Below are 12,795 nucleotides of genomic sequence, written 5' to 3'. Positions count from 1 at the left end.
CTAATTGCCTCTCCATCCTCAACCTCATTTATCTTCATTTCTTCCCAATTATACCACATTATCAATAGTCTCTGTTGCATCAGAGTCTTAATCCCCTTTATTCAGGCAGCATTAGATAGTGGCAGATGACTTCTTGGAGGTAGTCGGAGTAAATAGCTATGAAATGCCACCTCTGGCAGATGGCGTTGCTTTGCAAGAAATGGGACAAAACATTTGGAAATGTGTTGCTGGGCACTGGTATGAGAACACAAGCTGTCAATATTTTTATAAATGATCATCAAGGTGCTGCTTGCTTAGCACCAGAATGTAACCCAGCCAAGATGGTTAGTAAAGTTTGGAAACTGTTCCGATGTAGATTTCAGATATATTCCAGAGAGTCCCTTTAGAAGGGATATTGGCCTTGAACTATTATAGAAGGGAACTTCAAGGGTCATTTATTCTGACCCCTGCTGATGCAGGAAATCCACAGCTACACAGAGGTTGCCAACATATATGGGAGTGGGTAGACTATGGGCACATTTGGAAATAGGAGAAATTGTAATGGGCATGGCAGCAAAATGGTGTCTTTGAGAGCCTTGCAAGTCACAAAATGGCTGCCATGAGGGCCTGCCCTGTGACAAAGGACAAGTCACTAGGAGTCACAAGAAGGAACTGAGCCCGTCAGAGACCAAACTATTCTTTGCTCCTTAAAACACATAACAAAATAACCAACTTCCACTGATCACCCCCCCACCCCCACTGCAGCAGCCACACAAACAAGCCACCCCACATAACAACCACACACAAGACAAAACAACCCATTGCTCAATGCTGCCCTGTCTCAGCCCACATCAGGAAAGCTGGGGCTGTTCATACTGTCCTACAGAACACAATCAGGACCACAGTGAGAAATGTAGCTTTAACTCTTTGTGTCCCCTTTCTGTACTTCTAGTTCTGAAGCCCCACACCTGTAAATTCCATTTCAAAAAGACTTCACTAAGAACATAAGAAGAGCTCTGCTAGATGAGGCCAATGGCCCATCTCGTTCAGCAACCTGTTCTCAGGCTGACCAAACTGATGCGTACAGGAAGCCCAAATTCAATTCAGTGCTACTTGACTGCATTGTTGGACCAAGATTGGACCAACCAAAATTGTGACCACAGTGGGAAGCAAAGCATGAAAGCACCCAACACTAGGGTGCTGCTCTAGATTCACATCCCCAACCTGGCAATATGCAGGGAAGGATTTTCCAGTTCCTGTCACTCCCTCTTACCTTCTCTGTGCAGGTCAATCCCCACCATAACACTTTTCACTGCCCCCCACCCCAGGCTGCCGTCCTCCTTTTTAAAGGCAGTTGGAGTTTCCAGTGCCTCTGGTAGATATGCCCCCTTCTCTTCCAAAATGAAAGCCAGGAGCAACAAGGAGTTGTAGGGAACAACAATGTATTTTGTCCTCCACCCCATCCTACCTTTGAAATTTGTTCTCCAGTGCCAAAATGTAAAAGTTAGCTCAGTTGCAGATCTCATGCTTTGAATGCAGAAGGTCCTGGGTTCAATCAGGCTCAATCTCTGGCATCTTTATGTGTGGCTATGAAAACCTCCATCTGAAACCTCAATGAATCACTGCTAGTCAGTGTAGATCAGAAATAGCCAACATCATGCCCTCCATATGTTATGGGCTACAAATCCCATTATCCCTGACCCTTGGCCATGCTGACCATGGTTGATGGGACTTGGAACTCAACAACATCTGGATAGGTTCTCCATCCCTGTTCTAAACCTGATCTAGGTCAGGTGCAAGGAAGCTTTGGTCCTCCATATGATCCCTGGCCATTGGCCATGCTTGCTAGGGCTGATGGAGGTTGTAGGTTCAGCAGCATCAGGAGAGTTAAAAGTTCCCCATGCCTGACTTATTGCATATATACAAAAGCAATGTATACAAGCTAACACATTAGCAGGATTTAAAAAAAAATGCTTATAATATTATACATAAGGTATAAAATTGGAAAGTAAAATGAGGTAAAGAATTTATGGACATGCATGAACAACATAGAACAAGGGAACGCGGGGGAGGGGTGGTGTCAGGGAATTCTAGTAGTCCCATGTTTTGGATTCAGTATGGATTGTGTATACGTGTAGGTTTCTTTTAAGGTTTTGATGTATGGTTCTTCTTTTTTATGTGATGTTTTGTTGTAAAAATTGTGTGTGTGTGTGTGTGTGTGTGTGTGTGTGTGTGTGTGTGTTCCCCATGCCTGGCATAGGTGATCATCTGAACTTGGCCTGTCTATGTAATCCAAAATGTCTAGAGGGCACCAGGTTGGCTACTGGTGGGGTAGATTTAGATGGGTCGATGGTCAGATGGCGCACGGCTACCAGTGTTCCAGTGCAACTCAGTAGTATTGTGGCTCATGGTCTAGAAACTTAATGACAAGCATCAAATATCCTGACAGACATGCAATTTCTTCCACCTACCCCCAGTTTGAGTTTTTAAAGTCAGAAAGAGTTTTTAAAGTCAGGATAGTTTTTAAAGTCAGAAAGAGTTTTCAAAAAGTTTGGGGAGAAAAAACGATATTCTGGGTGCCTTTCCCCTCCTTCCTCCCCAGTGACTTTTTATTATATAATTATCAATAGATTACCACACCTAAGTTGTGACAGACATATTTTTTAAGTATGACTGACTGATGGACAGACTGGGAATTGCTGAATTAATGGGCATATTTCAAAGCCTTGGCAGGACTGAGCAGTAATTACATCTGCTGAACCACTTGATAACTTTTTGGAAGTAGACCAGTAAAGCCATCGCTAGAGTTCTCAATTTTTAATATTTTAACTTAACCGGTTTTATAGCTTACTTCGAGTGCACAGTACAGAACACCCTAAACGCAGCTGTACAAACCGGTGCATGAAATGTCGAAATGCCTTTTGTAAGTCATTCATTTATCATTTCAGATTATTACTAGGCTAGTTCTTTGGGGAATTGTTTTGTCCAAAGTATTTCCAGTCTCTCTCTTTCCCTTCTCCACCTTTAGAAACTCAATCCTTTCTCCATCACCTCAAAATGCCTGGTGCCTTTTTCATGGTGGGGGGGAGAAGGATGTCAATTCTTCTTATGCACTGAAATTGTTGGCATGTCAATTTAGAATTATATTACTCTGTGCTTCATGGTAAGCACTGTTGAATTCAGTGGGGCTTACCTTTGAGTAAACATATTAGGATTGTGCTGTAAGTATGTCTTTCCCTTTTACTCTCCTTTCAAACACAGCTGAAAGAAAATTCAGTTTAGAAATTTTATATGATGTTGATTGGAGTTTATTGGGGGGGAGTGTACTCAGACCTAAACAGAGCAAAAACTGACTAACAGATGCCCACTTGACCGCTTCAATTGGCAGAATTGGCACTACTGCAGGTGCAGTAAAATATAATGCCCGTTCTGCATTTATATTTTTGTAAACCGCTTTGAGGTATTTTGTTTTTACAATCAAGAGGTATATAAATTTAAATGAATGCGTAAATGATAAGTGGGCACACACACATACTGTACCAAATATAATTATAAGAGAGAAGCAGCTTCCAGGCACCAAATTATCTCAATGTGTGTGTGGCCCTTGCAGACCTCTATCCCTTTCCCCAAACTTAATGGGCATGCTAGTAAGGAGGGCTCACAACAGCCATCTCAATTAAGATCTAGATGTTGCAGGGAGTGTCCACAGTAGGGGTCCATGGGAAGATGGAATTCTCATGGCTCCTAAAGTCCCTGCGTGAAGTAGGAAAGCTTTCGCCCTCTATATATTGTTGACAAACAACTCCCATCATCCCTGGCCATTGGCCATTCCGACTGGGACTGACAGTAGTTGCAGTTTAGCAACATCTGAAGGGCCACAGGTTTCCCATCTCTTCTCTAGGGCTTCATAAACCTGACCAACGGTGGGGTGGGAGAATTTGATTCTGTTTGCATTTAAAGCACTTACCTGAATTTTTTGGTGCAGCTCTCCAACCAGTCTTTACAAAAATGCATATATTACTCTTTTTCTTTCTTTATTTGCAGTCAAGAGACCATTAAAACATTTTTGTGACAGTTGACAGTTAGCAATTACAAAGGATAACATTAATTTAAAAAGTGCACATGAAACAGCTAAAAGCACAGAATTGAAATATTGGGCATATTAGGGGGGAAATGTACACAAAGGTGAACATTAGTGAAAATAACATACAGAAACACATTATATTAGGATAAATTGCTTGCAAAAATGCATACATTAGTGAAACTGCAGACAAAAATATGTTTATGGGGAGAAATCTTCACAAAAATGCTGAAGAATATTCATGAGGGCTCATAGAGAATATCACAAATTACTGCAGAAATGTGTAGAACTGAATTTAAGATTGGAAAAATGAGAAACTTGAGTTGACCAAAACTGATTAATCTATTTGTCCCTCCACAAAAATGACAAAGCTGCTATTATGTAATTATTTAATTAATTCCATTTACGCTTTGCTTCCTATGAAATACCTTAAATGGATTTCACAATAACTACATCAGCAATAATAATAATAAAAAAGAATTACACAATTTCATGTATACAAACAATGAACTGCATTCAATGTTAATCCTACTAAGAGTGGATCGACTGAAATGAACGGACATGATTGATTAGTTCCCGTTAATTTCAGTGAGTCTACTCAGAATAGGATGTCGCATACAACCTAGTTTAAACTGTTATTTTAAAAAATTGTAGAACAATTTCAGATGTAAAAATAATGTCAAGTTATCGATTTTTTGCGAAGCGCTTTGAAGTTTTATTAAAACCAGGCGGTCTGTAAATGTTGTGGAATAAATGAATAGATAAAAATCCAAAGTAAGCTGGTTGTTTTCCTGAAGTCAAAAACAATTCAGCTAAAGAAAAGATCACCATTTATAGCCCCAAAACCTTTCTAAACATGAAGGTTGTAGCCACCTGGCAGAAGAAGGCTGTTTTAAGAGAAGGCCACGACAAGCCTCTGCTGTGGGTTATTTATTTATTTAAAACACGTATATTCCACTTTACTTCTCCATGAGGCTCTCAGAGAAACCTACAAAATATTATCACAATAAAATCACATTCAAGTCTGCTATCCATGACATAAAGAGTATGTTGTGCCTGTGGTGCCAGGATTGTGCAGGTGGCATTTCCCCTATGACCTGAGCCTCCTAAGGAGCGGATCCTGCTGGAGGGCTCTTCCAAGGCAAGAGAGTGGTGCTGAGCAGCTGAAACTCTCTCAGTCCATAATGGAGCCAAGCCAGCCGTTGTTGGTAGTTGCCAAGCGGCAGCTCCCGCTGGTGTCCTCTGGGGCAAGGCACAATTGCCTGGGCTCAGTTTTGAATGGATTCAGAGTGCAGACAAAGTGTAAATATTTGCTTTATTTTTGCAAGCCGGTATTTGTTGTTGTTGTTGTTTCATTTTGCCATGGGAAACAAAAAAAAAAAAAAAAAGGTTTTCAGAACTTACCACCCTTGGGCTGTTAGCATGCTTGTGTGTGTGTGTGTGTGTGTGTGTGTGTGTGTGTGCGCGCGCGCGCACACACACACACACACACACACACACACACACACACACACCAGCTTCTGAGAATTCACCAGGCATGGACACTGAAGACATTATTGCTTTCAACTAGGGGATTCAATTTCCCCCTCCCCCTCCCTGAATTGTATAGCAACAAATCAAATGTCAAACGCAGATAGATGTAGTGGACAGTGTGAATTTCATTTAGACAGACCACACAATTTTAAAAATAGATAGAAGGAATCTGAAACCAAAGGAGAAAGTGCTGTCAGCCGATTGAACTTTAGATTGGTTTTTTGAAAACTTTTATTTCCCTCCTGTCCATCTCAAACTTTGAAACAAATTTGCATTTTACAAAGTCGCCTTCCCCTGGAAGATGCGAGTTTGACGAACCAGTGATCGATACCTGGAGTGTGGGCACCTGATGTTATGCCTTGAGTTCCTTTTCAGAACCTTCCCCGCCCCAGAAAACCTGGCTTCGAAAAGCAATTGAGGAATTTGTCCCAACAGATTTTTATGGTTGAAATGCTGCCGGTGTGAGGCGGCTATTCTCCTACACATGGAAAGTCACACAGTTGTTGTGAGGATGAAAGGCTTGAGCTCCTATCCTTGGAGGAAAGGTGGGATATAAAGGAAATAAAAAGCCCAGGGGTCCCCAACATTTTGATGGCACCTTTGGAAACTGCCATGGGAACCCATTTCACAGAAGAAAAAACTGAAAATAAAACCCGATTTTAAAAATCCTAGCGAAGTGTCTTGGCCAAAAGAATACAATAAAGGCAACTGCCTGCATTCCCCCAAAGCCACTGAATTTTTTTTAAATGGGAGGGACGGTGGACCTTAAGCTGGCAACAAGGGGATGTCTGATGGTGCTATAGCGCCCACGAGCACCACACTGGGGACTCCAGTGCTGGCCATACTGCCACACCCCAACTCTGTATGGAGAGCCAAAGGATAGAAAAGGGGTGCCTAGCTACATTAAAAGGCCTCTTTTCAGAAGTGGTGCCTGGGGATGTCAGGAATAGGGCTGGTCCCATATCCTCATCTCCCCTACAGACATTTTTTCTACATGTGGAAGGGGAGATCTGAAAACATCTGAAAACAACATTTGTAGCCAGCCTATAAAACAGTACTCTTAAGAGGTCATCTTCACCTTCTGTGAATGGATGGCATCTCTGTAATATGTATTGTTTCTTTCCATACAATTTCTGAAACCAGCTCAGCTGAACTTGTTTATCAGAGAAGGCTTCTGTTTCTGACTGAAATTTTATATCTAGTGTCCCTGTTGGCCTGCATTTCAGTTCCTTTTCCTCTTGGTTAGCATCTATCATTCAGACATCTGGAACGTGCCCAGGCACCGATCATCTTCTTAATTTACACACTGCATCCACTGTTTAGTAAATGATGTGGACCTCAACAAACTTAATTATGATAGAAAATGTGTTGTTCTTTTTCAAAGGCAACATGGAATCAGAGAACTGTAGAGTTGGAAGGGACCCTGAGGGTCATCTAGTCCAACCCCCTGCAATGCAAGAATCTCAACTGAAACATCCATGGCAGATGGCCATCCAGCCTCTGCTTAAAAACCCTCAATGAAGGAGAGTCCACCACCTTCTGAGGGAGTCCATTCCACTGCCAAACAGCTCTTATTGTCAGAAAGTTCTTCCTCATGTTTAGCCACCTTTGGTCAGAAAAAATATGAAGTCAGAGTTAACTACAGATTGTTTGTGTATTTCTCTCTCTCGGTTTATCACTACAGTGGTACCTTGGGTTACATACGCTTCAGGTTACATAGGTTACAGACTCCGCTAACCCAGAAATATTACCTCGGGTTAAGAACTTTGCTTCAGGATGAGAACAGAAATCGTGTTCCGGCAGCGTGGCAGCAGCAGGAGGCCCCATTAGCTAAAGTGGTGCTTCAGGTTAAGAACAGTTTCAGGTTAAGAACGGACCTCCAGAACGAATTAAGTACTTAACCCGAGGTACCACTGTATAAAGAATCAAGTGTGGGGTAGTGATTACAGTGTTGGACTAGAACCTGGGAGACTCAGATTCAAAGCACCATGAAAATTTACTGGGTGACCTAGAGCCAGTCGCCATCTCTCAGCCTAGCCTACATCACAGGGTTGTTGTGAGGGGAAAACTATTTATGCTTTCCTGAGTTCTTTGGGAGAAAAGTGGCATATAAATGGAATAATAAATAAACAAAATTGCAGCATAACCTTTTCCCCGAAAGCCAAAGCAAGTAAGGTTTTTACTCTGCATTGTTGGAGGAAGGGTGGTTTGTGCCTCTCTCTCTTTTTTAAAGTTACTGTGACACAAAATGTGCTTAGCAAAATGTGATAGAGATCAAATTCTCAAACCCTTAAAACTTGCATTTGGTTCTGCCAACGTTATTTAAAAAGTTAGAAAACTTTGGCCACAATCCAGAACACATTTTGATTTTTTATTTTTATTTTAAGGAAATGGATATATTAATTTATGCAGACACCATATTGAGTGTTGTTTGTGAGCGTTTTATCTAGCTAACTTTTGTAGACACAGTATAATTACATAATGGTACATGCAATTCACATATTCATTCTGAATAAAAGAAAAAGATCGACCCTTTTAGAAACCAGAATTAGTGGGCTCTTATATCACTTTAACAGGAGACCCATATTCCTACCACAGAGTTAACAATTCCCAGAGAGAACTATAGCAATTGCAGCTCTGTGGGGAGAATGGACAACAGTCTCCCAAAAACTCTCAGCTCACTTTATAAATTAACAGTTCCCAAGATTATTTGGGGGAAAGCTTAGGGTGGCAATTAACCTTCTCCTACTCAGAGTAGACCTGTTGACATTAACGGATGTTGAGAAGGGAGTACAAAACTGGTGATTAAAGGAAAGGATTTGGTTCAACAAGACAGCTCTTTTATAGGGACTGAATCCTTCCCCTCTCACACACATTGTAAAGCAACCCCTGACTTTGCCATGTAATAGTTTAAAGAAGAAGAAGGATGAGACCATATTTTACTTTTATTGTTAGGTGTACCCTTTTAAATGTGGGGTGTAAATCTAAAAACTGCAGTTGATGAAGCTACTTACCTATGCTATCATTCCTGAGGATAATCTCATTGGTGATGGGGGGAAGAGGTAACCCCACAAAAGAATGTCAAAAAATTCCCACCAGATGTTTTAGACTACAGCTTCCATCATTACTGATAACTGACCACTCTGGAGCTGATGGGAGTAGTAATCTAAAGCATGTGGAGAGTGCCAGGTGGGTGCAAGCTGACCTACAAGAACTCAACTTCCAAGGAAAAGGAACTTTTTAATTCTAGAGTGCAAAATGCATATTGTTTGCTTTGTGCTCATTAGTCCAACTGTGTTTAATCTCTGGAACACTGGCCTTTCAGAAGATGCAAATACGACCATGCTTTGAAATGCACCCTATTTCAGTCAATGTGAATTTGGGACAGTCAGTGCACAGTGTGTTAAATTTACGATGGAAGTGCTGACACAACTAACGCAAATATAGCAGCGCTGTTGAACACCGCTGTAATTATGCCACATTATATTAAAACATATGGTATAATTTAGCTTGGCATAAATGTATCTTTCTTTGTCACTGCATTGCTCATCATTTTTGAAAATTACAAATCTGTAATAGTAAAGGTAATTCATAGCTTAGCTGTGGTATTAAAATGATGGAGTGTTTCCCTTTTTGCTCAATCATTGATCTTTCAGTTTTTTTGTTCTGTTTGATAGCATTAATCACATTTATTAGCCAAGTGCTTATCATAAAGAATGTTGAGTGTTTCTATGCTGTTACTTTCATCTTCAATTAAGATACATTTTTCCTCCTGCCACTGTCCCTTACGCACCAACAAAGTATTACTGATTCTAATTGGAAATCAAGTTAATGAATTCCTGGCAGTGTCAATAACCCAGACAGGCGCCTCCCCACCCCCACCTCCACCCCCCACCTCCTTCAACCAATACAAAATCTAATCGAATGCTTCCATTGAAAAGGGAAAATAACGGAAAATACCTTAATTAACATTAACATAATACTTGGCTCTGTAGAAAATTATTGTGGCACATTGACACAGGACCAAGTGCATGGGCAAAATTAATAATGCATTCCTTAATTAGCATTTCGGGGACGCGGGTGGCGCTGTGGGTAAAACCTCAGTGCCTAGGACTTGCTGATCGCAAGGTCGGCGGTTCGAATCCCCACGGCGGGGTGAGCTCCCGTCGTTCGGTCCCAGCTCCTGCCCACCTAGCAGTTCGAAAGCACCCGTAAGTGCAAGTAGATAAATAGGGACCGCTTTCTAGTGGGAAGGTAAACGGCGTTTCTGTGTGCGGCGCTGGTGCTGGCTCGCCAGATGCAGCTTTTCATGCTGGCCACATGACCCGGAAGTGTCTCCGGACAGTGCTGGCTCCCGGCCTCTTGAGCGAGATGAGCACGCAACCCTAGAGTCAGACACGACTGGCCCGTACGGGCAGGGGTACCTTTACCTTTACCTTAATTAGCATTTCAGTTTTTTTAAATCCTTTTTTAGGGGGGAGCCCAGATTAGAAAATTGGGGGGGGGGTTGGGCTGGCAGGAAATGGTTGAGTAGTCAGGGGGAGGGACCAGTTTGAGTGTCTTTGCCTTGTAACGGGAAATGCACATGACCTGGTACATGGAACAAGATGTGCCACGTAGAACAGGGCAGTCCACTTCACACACACAACATTCTGCACTAGGGTTATCTGAAATAATTCCTTATGCTGGTCTATGACTGTAATAAAGATGTGAATTGGAAATAATTCCAACAAAAACAGAATTCTCTGACCTATACAACATTCAGCCAATGGGTACACATTTGTGTTGTCTTTAGATTTTATTGTTTCTTCTTCTAGTTGTGCAGAAGGGCCATCAACTATTAATGGTGTTTCAAGGGACAGCTTGGCCCTGACTTCCAGGCAAATTCTCTTCAGCTGCCCACTCTGAGATGTGCTTGTTTACTTGAAGAGCTGAAAAGATTCCATGCTCTGTGCGTTATATACCAGAGTCGGGGAGCCTATGATTCTCCATATGATGTTGGACTCCAACTCTATAATCATAGAATCATAGAATCATAGAATCATAGAATCATAGAGTTGGAAGGGACCACAAGGGCCATCGAGTCCAACCCCCTGCCAAGCAGGAAACACAACTAATCAACCACAACTAGCCAATACAATGGTCAGAGATGATGGAAACTGTGGTCCAACAACATCTGGAGACACTGGTACCAACTATAGGGGGCCCACACTGCAGGGCTCTGACATGACTTCCAGACTTCTGAGGCGATGTCCGAGGTCCTGCGAAACCTCTGACGCAACTTTTGGTAGAAACCAGAAGTCACATCAGAGGTCTTCAGGGCCTTAGAAGTGCTGCTGTGAAGCGCCAATGTAACATGACATCACAACGTCATGATATCACATTATGTCACGGGTGCCATTGGGCACCCATAATCTGAGGCCAAAGTTGGCACCCCTGTGGAGAGTCACTGGTTCCCCATTTCCTGTTATACAGCATAGACTCTTTCCACATAATTGGGAATTCTGGATGGTGGCTTTCCTGGTCAGAGCTCATATATTCTGTATGTATGTAGTCTTTAATCAATCCTTTAGTCATATTTGTCAGTCTTCTCCATCATTTTTTTTTCCATTTCCAAGGGTATGTCACATGCACAAGTCTAGAATCCATTATGCGGGAACTTCATTTAGCCATTGTCCCTGAACATCTTATTCCTGTGGGGTCTATTGCTATACTGTAAAAAAACAAAACAAAACAAACCCATAACTTACACCTATTACAAGGGAAAGAGAAACCACAGCCTTTCAGTGCTGTTTGATGGAACTTTATTTTGTAATCCAATATGTTGGATGTTCAGTTCTATGTATCAGCAGCAGCCAAGAATATATGGATGTTGCTAGATCTTTCTTCTCCTTACAGATGGGCTTTCTCTTTTCTTCTGCCCGATTGTGTCTTAGTAAACTCTTGACCCCACAGACGTCGTGTGTTGAGTTTATATTGGTGTCCTTTCTTTTGTTAGTTTTATGTATTGTTGTTTCCCCCCCCCCCCACACACACCTTAATGCATAATTGAACATTTCATCTAATTAACTATTATTATTATTTTTTTAAAAAAAAATCTTCCTGTCAGGGTAGGGAAGAAATCTTTTCATGACCCTTTGCCAGTGATGGAAAATAATTGCTCAAAACCCAATCTTTCCACACTCTTTTCCAGGTGGAAGTGAATCTTCATGGGATAAAGAGAAACTTCAGTCACCCATCCCACCGGGATCCCATCACGGGGTCAGCCATGCGACTCTGGCAGGGCAGCCAAGTCTGGGAAGTGCTCATCCTCTCAGCCCTCTGCAGCAAAACCATCTGCTCACAAACAGTATGTATGATGGTATCCCCTTTTCATCCTCTGCATGGCCATGAGAAGTGTGGGAGGAAAGCTGAAAACATTAAAAAGCTGGGCTGAAAATCCTACCGCACTTTCATCCCTTGCAAAAGTGTGTGGAGATACTTAGAAACTTTTTGAGGGCCAAGTGGATTCTAATAAATGTCAGGATGGTGTTCTTAAATACAAAGTATTTACATCATCAGGAAAACTTTAATATTGCTTCAGGTGACCAACGTGGCTGCTCTCAACAGACCAGTCAACATTCCAGGAGCATAATTTCCCTGGGCTGAGGAGGCTGGTTCTTTAGGGCAAATGGCCCAACCAATCTCAGTCTTGATTCTTTCTAACCCACCTGTCTGCCTTCCTGTTTACAACAAATCCAGGGGGTAGGAGGATGAGGTAAAGGTAGAATGTGTTGGCTCAACCTGCCTTTGGCTCTGGCTCCACCTACTGTTGAGCTCCATTCTTTCTGCCCTACCAGTTGCAATGTGTACCAGCCACCACTGTCCTTGGAAATCAACTGTCTTTATCATTTTGGTAAAGGAAAGGAAAGAACCCTGACTGTCCCTTATTTAAAGGTGAGATCACAATTAACAAAATGTTAGAATTCACCCACCCCATTAATCCAATCTTTGGGGGTGTTATTAGCCCCCTCAAACTTGGACCTAATGCTTAGGACCAGAGCTATAACTTGTAGTCCTAGATATTTCATGAGTTACACTGAAATCTAAGCACTTTTGCTTGGGTTTGTTTACTTTTTTGTGTGTGCAAACAAATGGGAAGTGGACAACAAACAACAACAACATTTTATTGGGACATTTGGTTTTTGAAATAAAGCTGGAAA

General features: G+C 41.9%; 1 protein-coding gene across 10 annotated transcripts in view; it reads left to right on the top strand.

Moving 5' to 3' along the window:
- Positions 1-12,795, top strand: part of DACH2 (dachshund family transcription factor 2) — a 325,632-nt gene that overhangs the window by 238,451 nt on the left and 74,386 nt on the right. For all 10 annotated transcript variants that reach the window (XM_081848011.1, XM_081848004.1, XM_081848005.1 and 7 more), the window contains one exon: positions 11,787-11,942. In XM_081848011.1, the coding sequence (XP_081704137.1) occupies positions 11,787-11,942 (156 nt within the window). The remainder of the gene's footprint in view (positions 1-11,786; positions 11,943-12,795) is intronic.

The sequence above is a fragment of the Podarcis erhardii genome, assembly GCF_964252035.2.
Source record: "Podarcis erhardii genome assembly, chromosome: Z".
NCBI lineage: Eukaryota > Metazoa > Chordata > Lepidosauria > Squamata > Lacertidae > Podarcis > Podarcis erhardii.
This window is presented reverse-complemented; position numbering and strand designations above follow the sequence as displayed.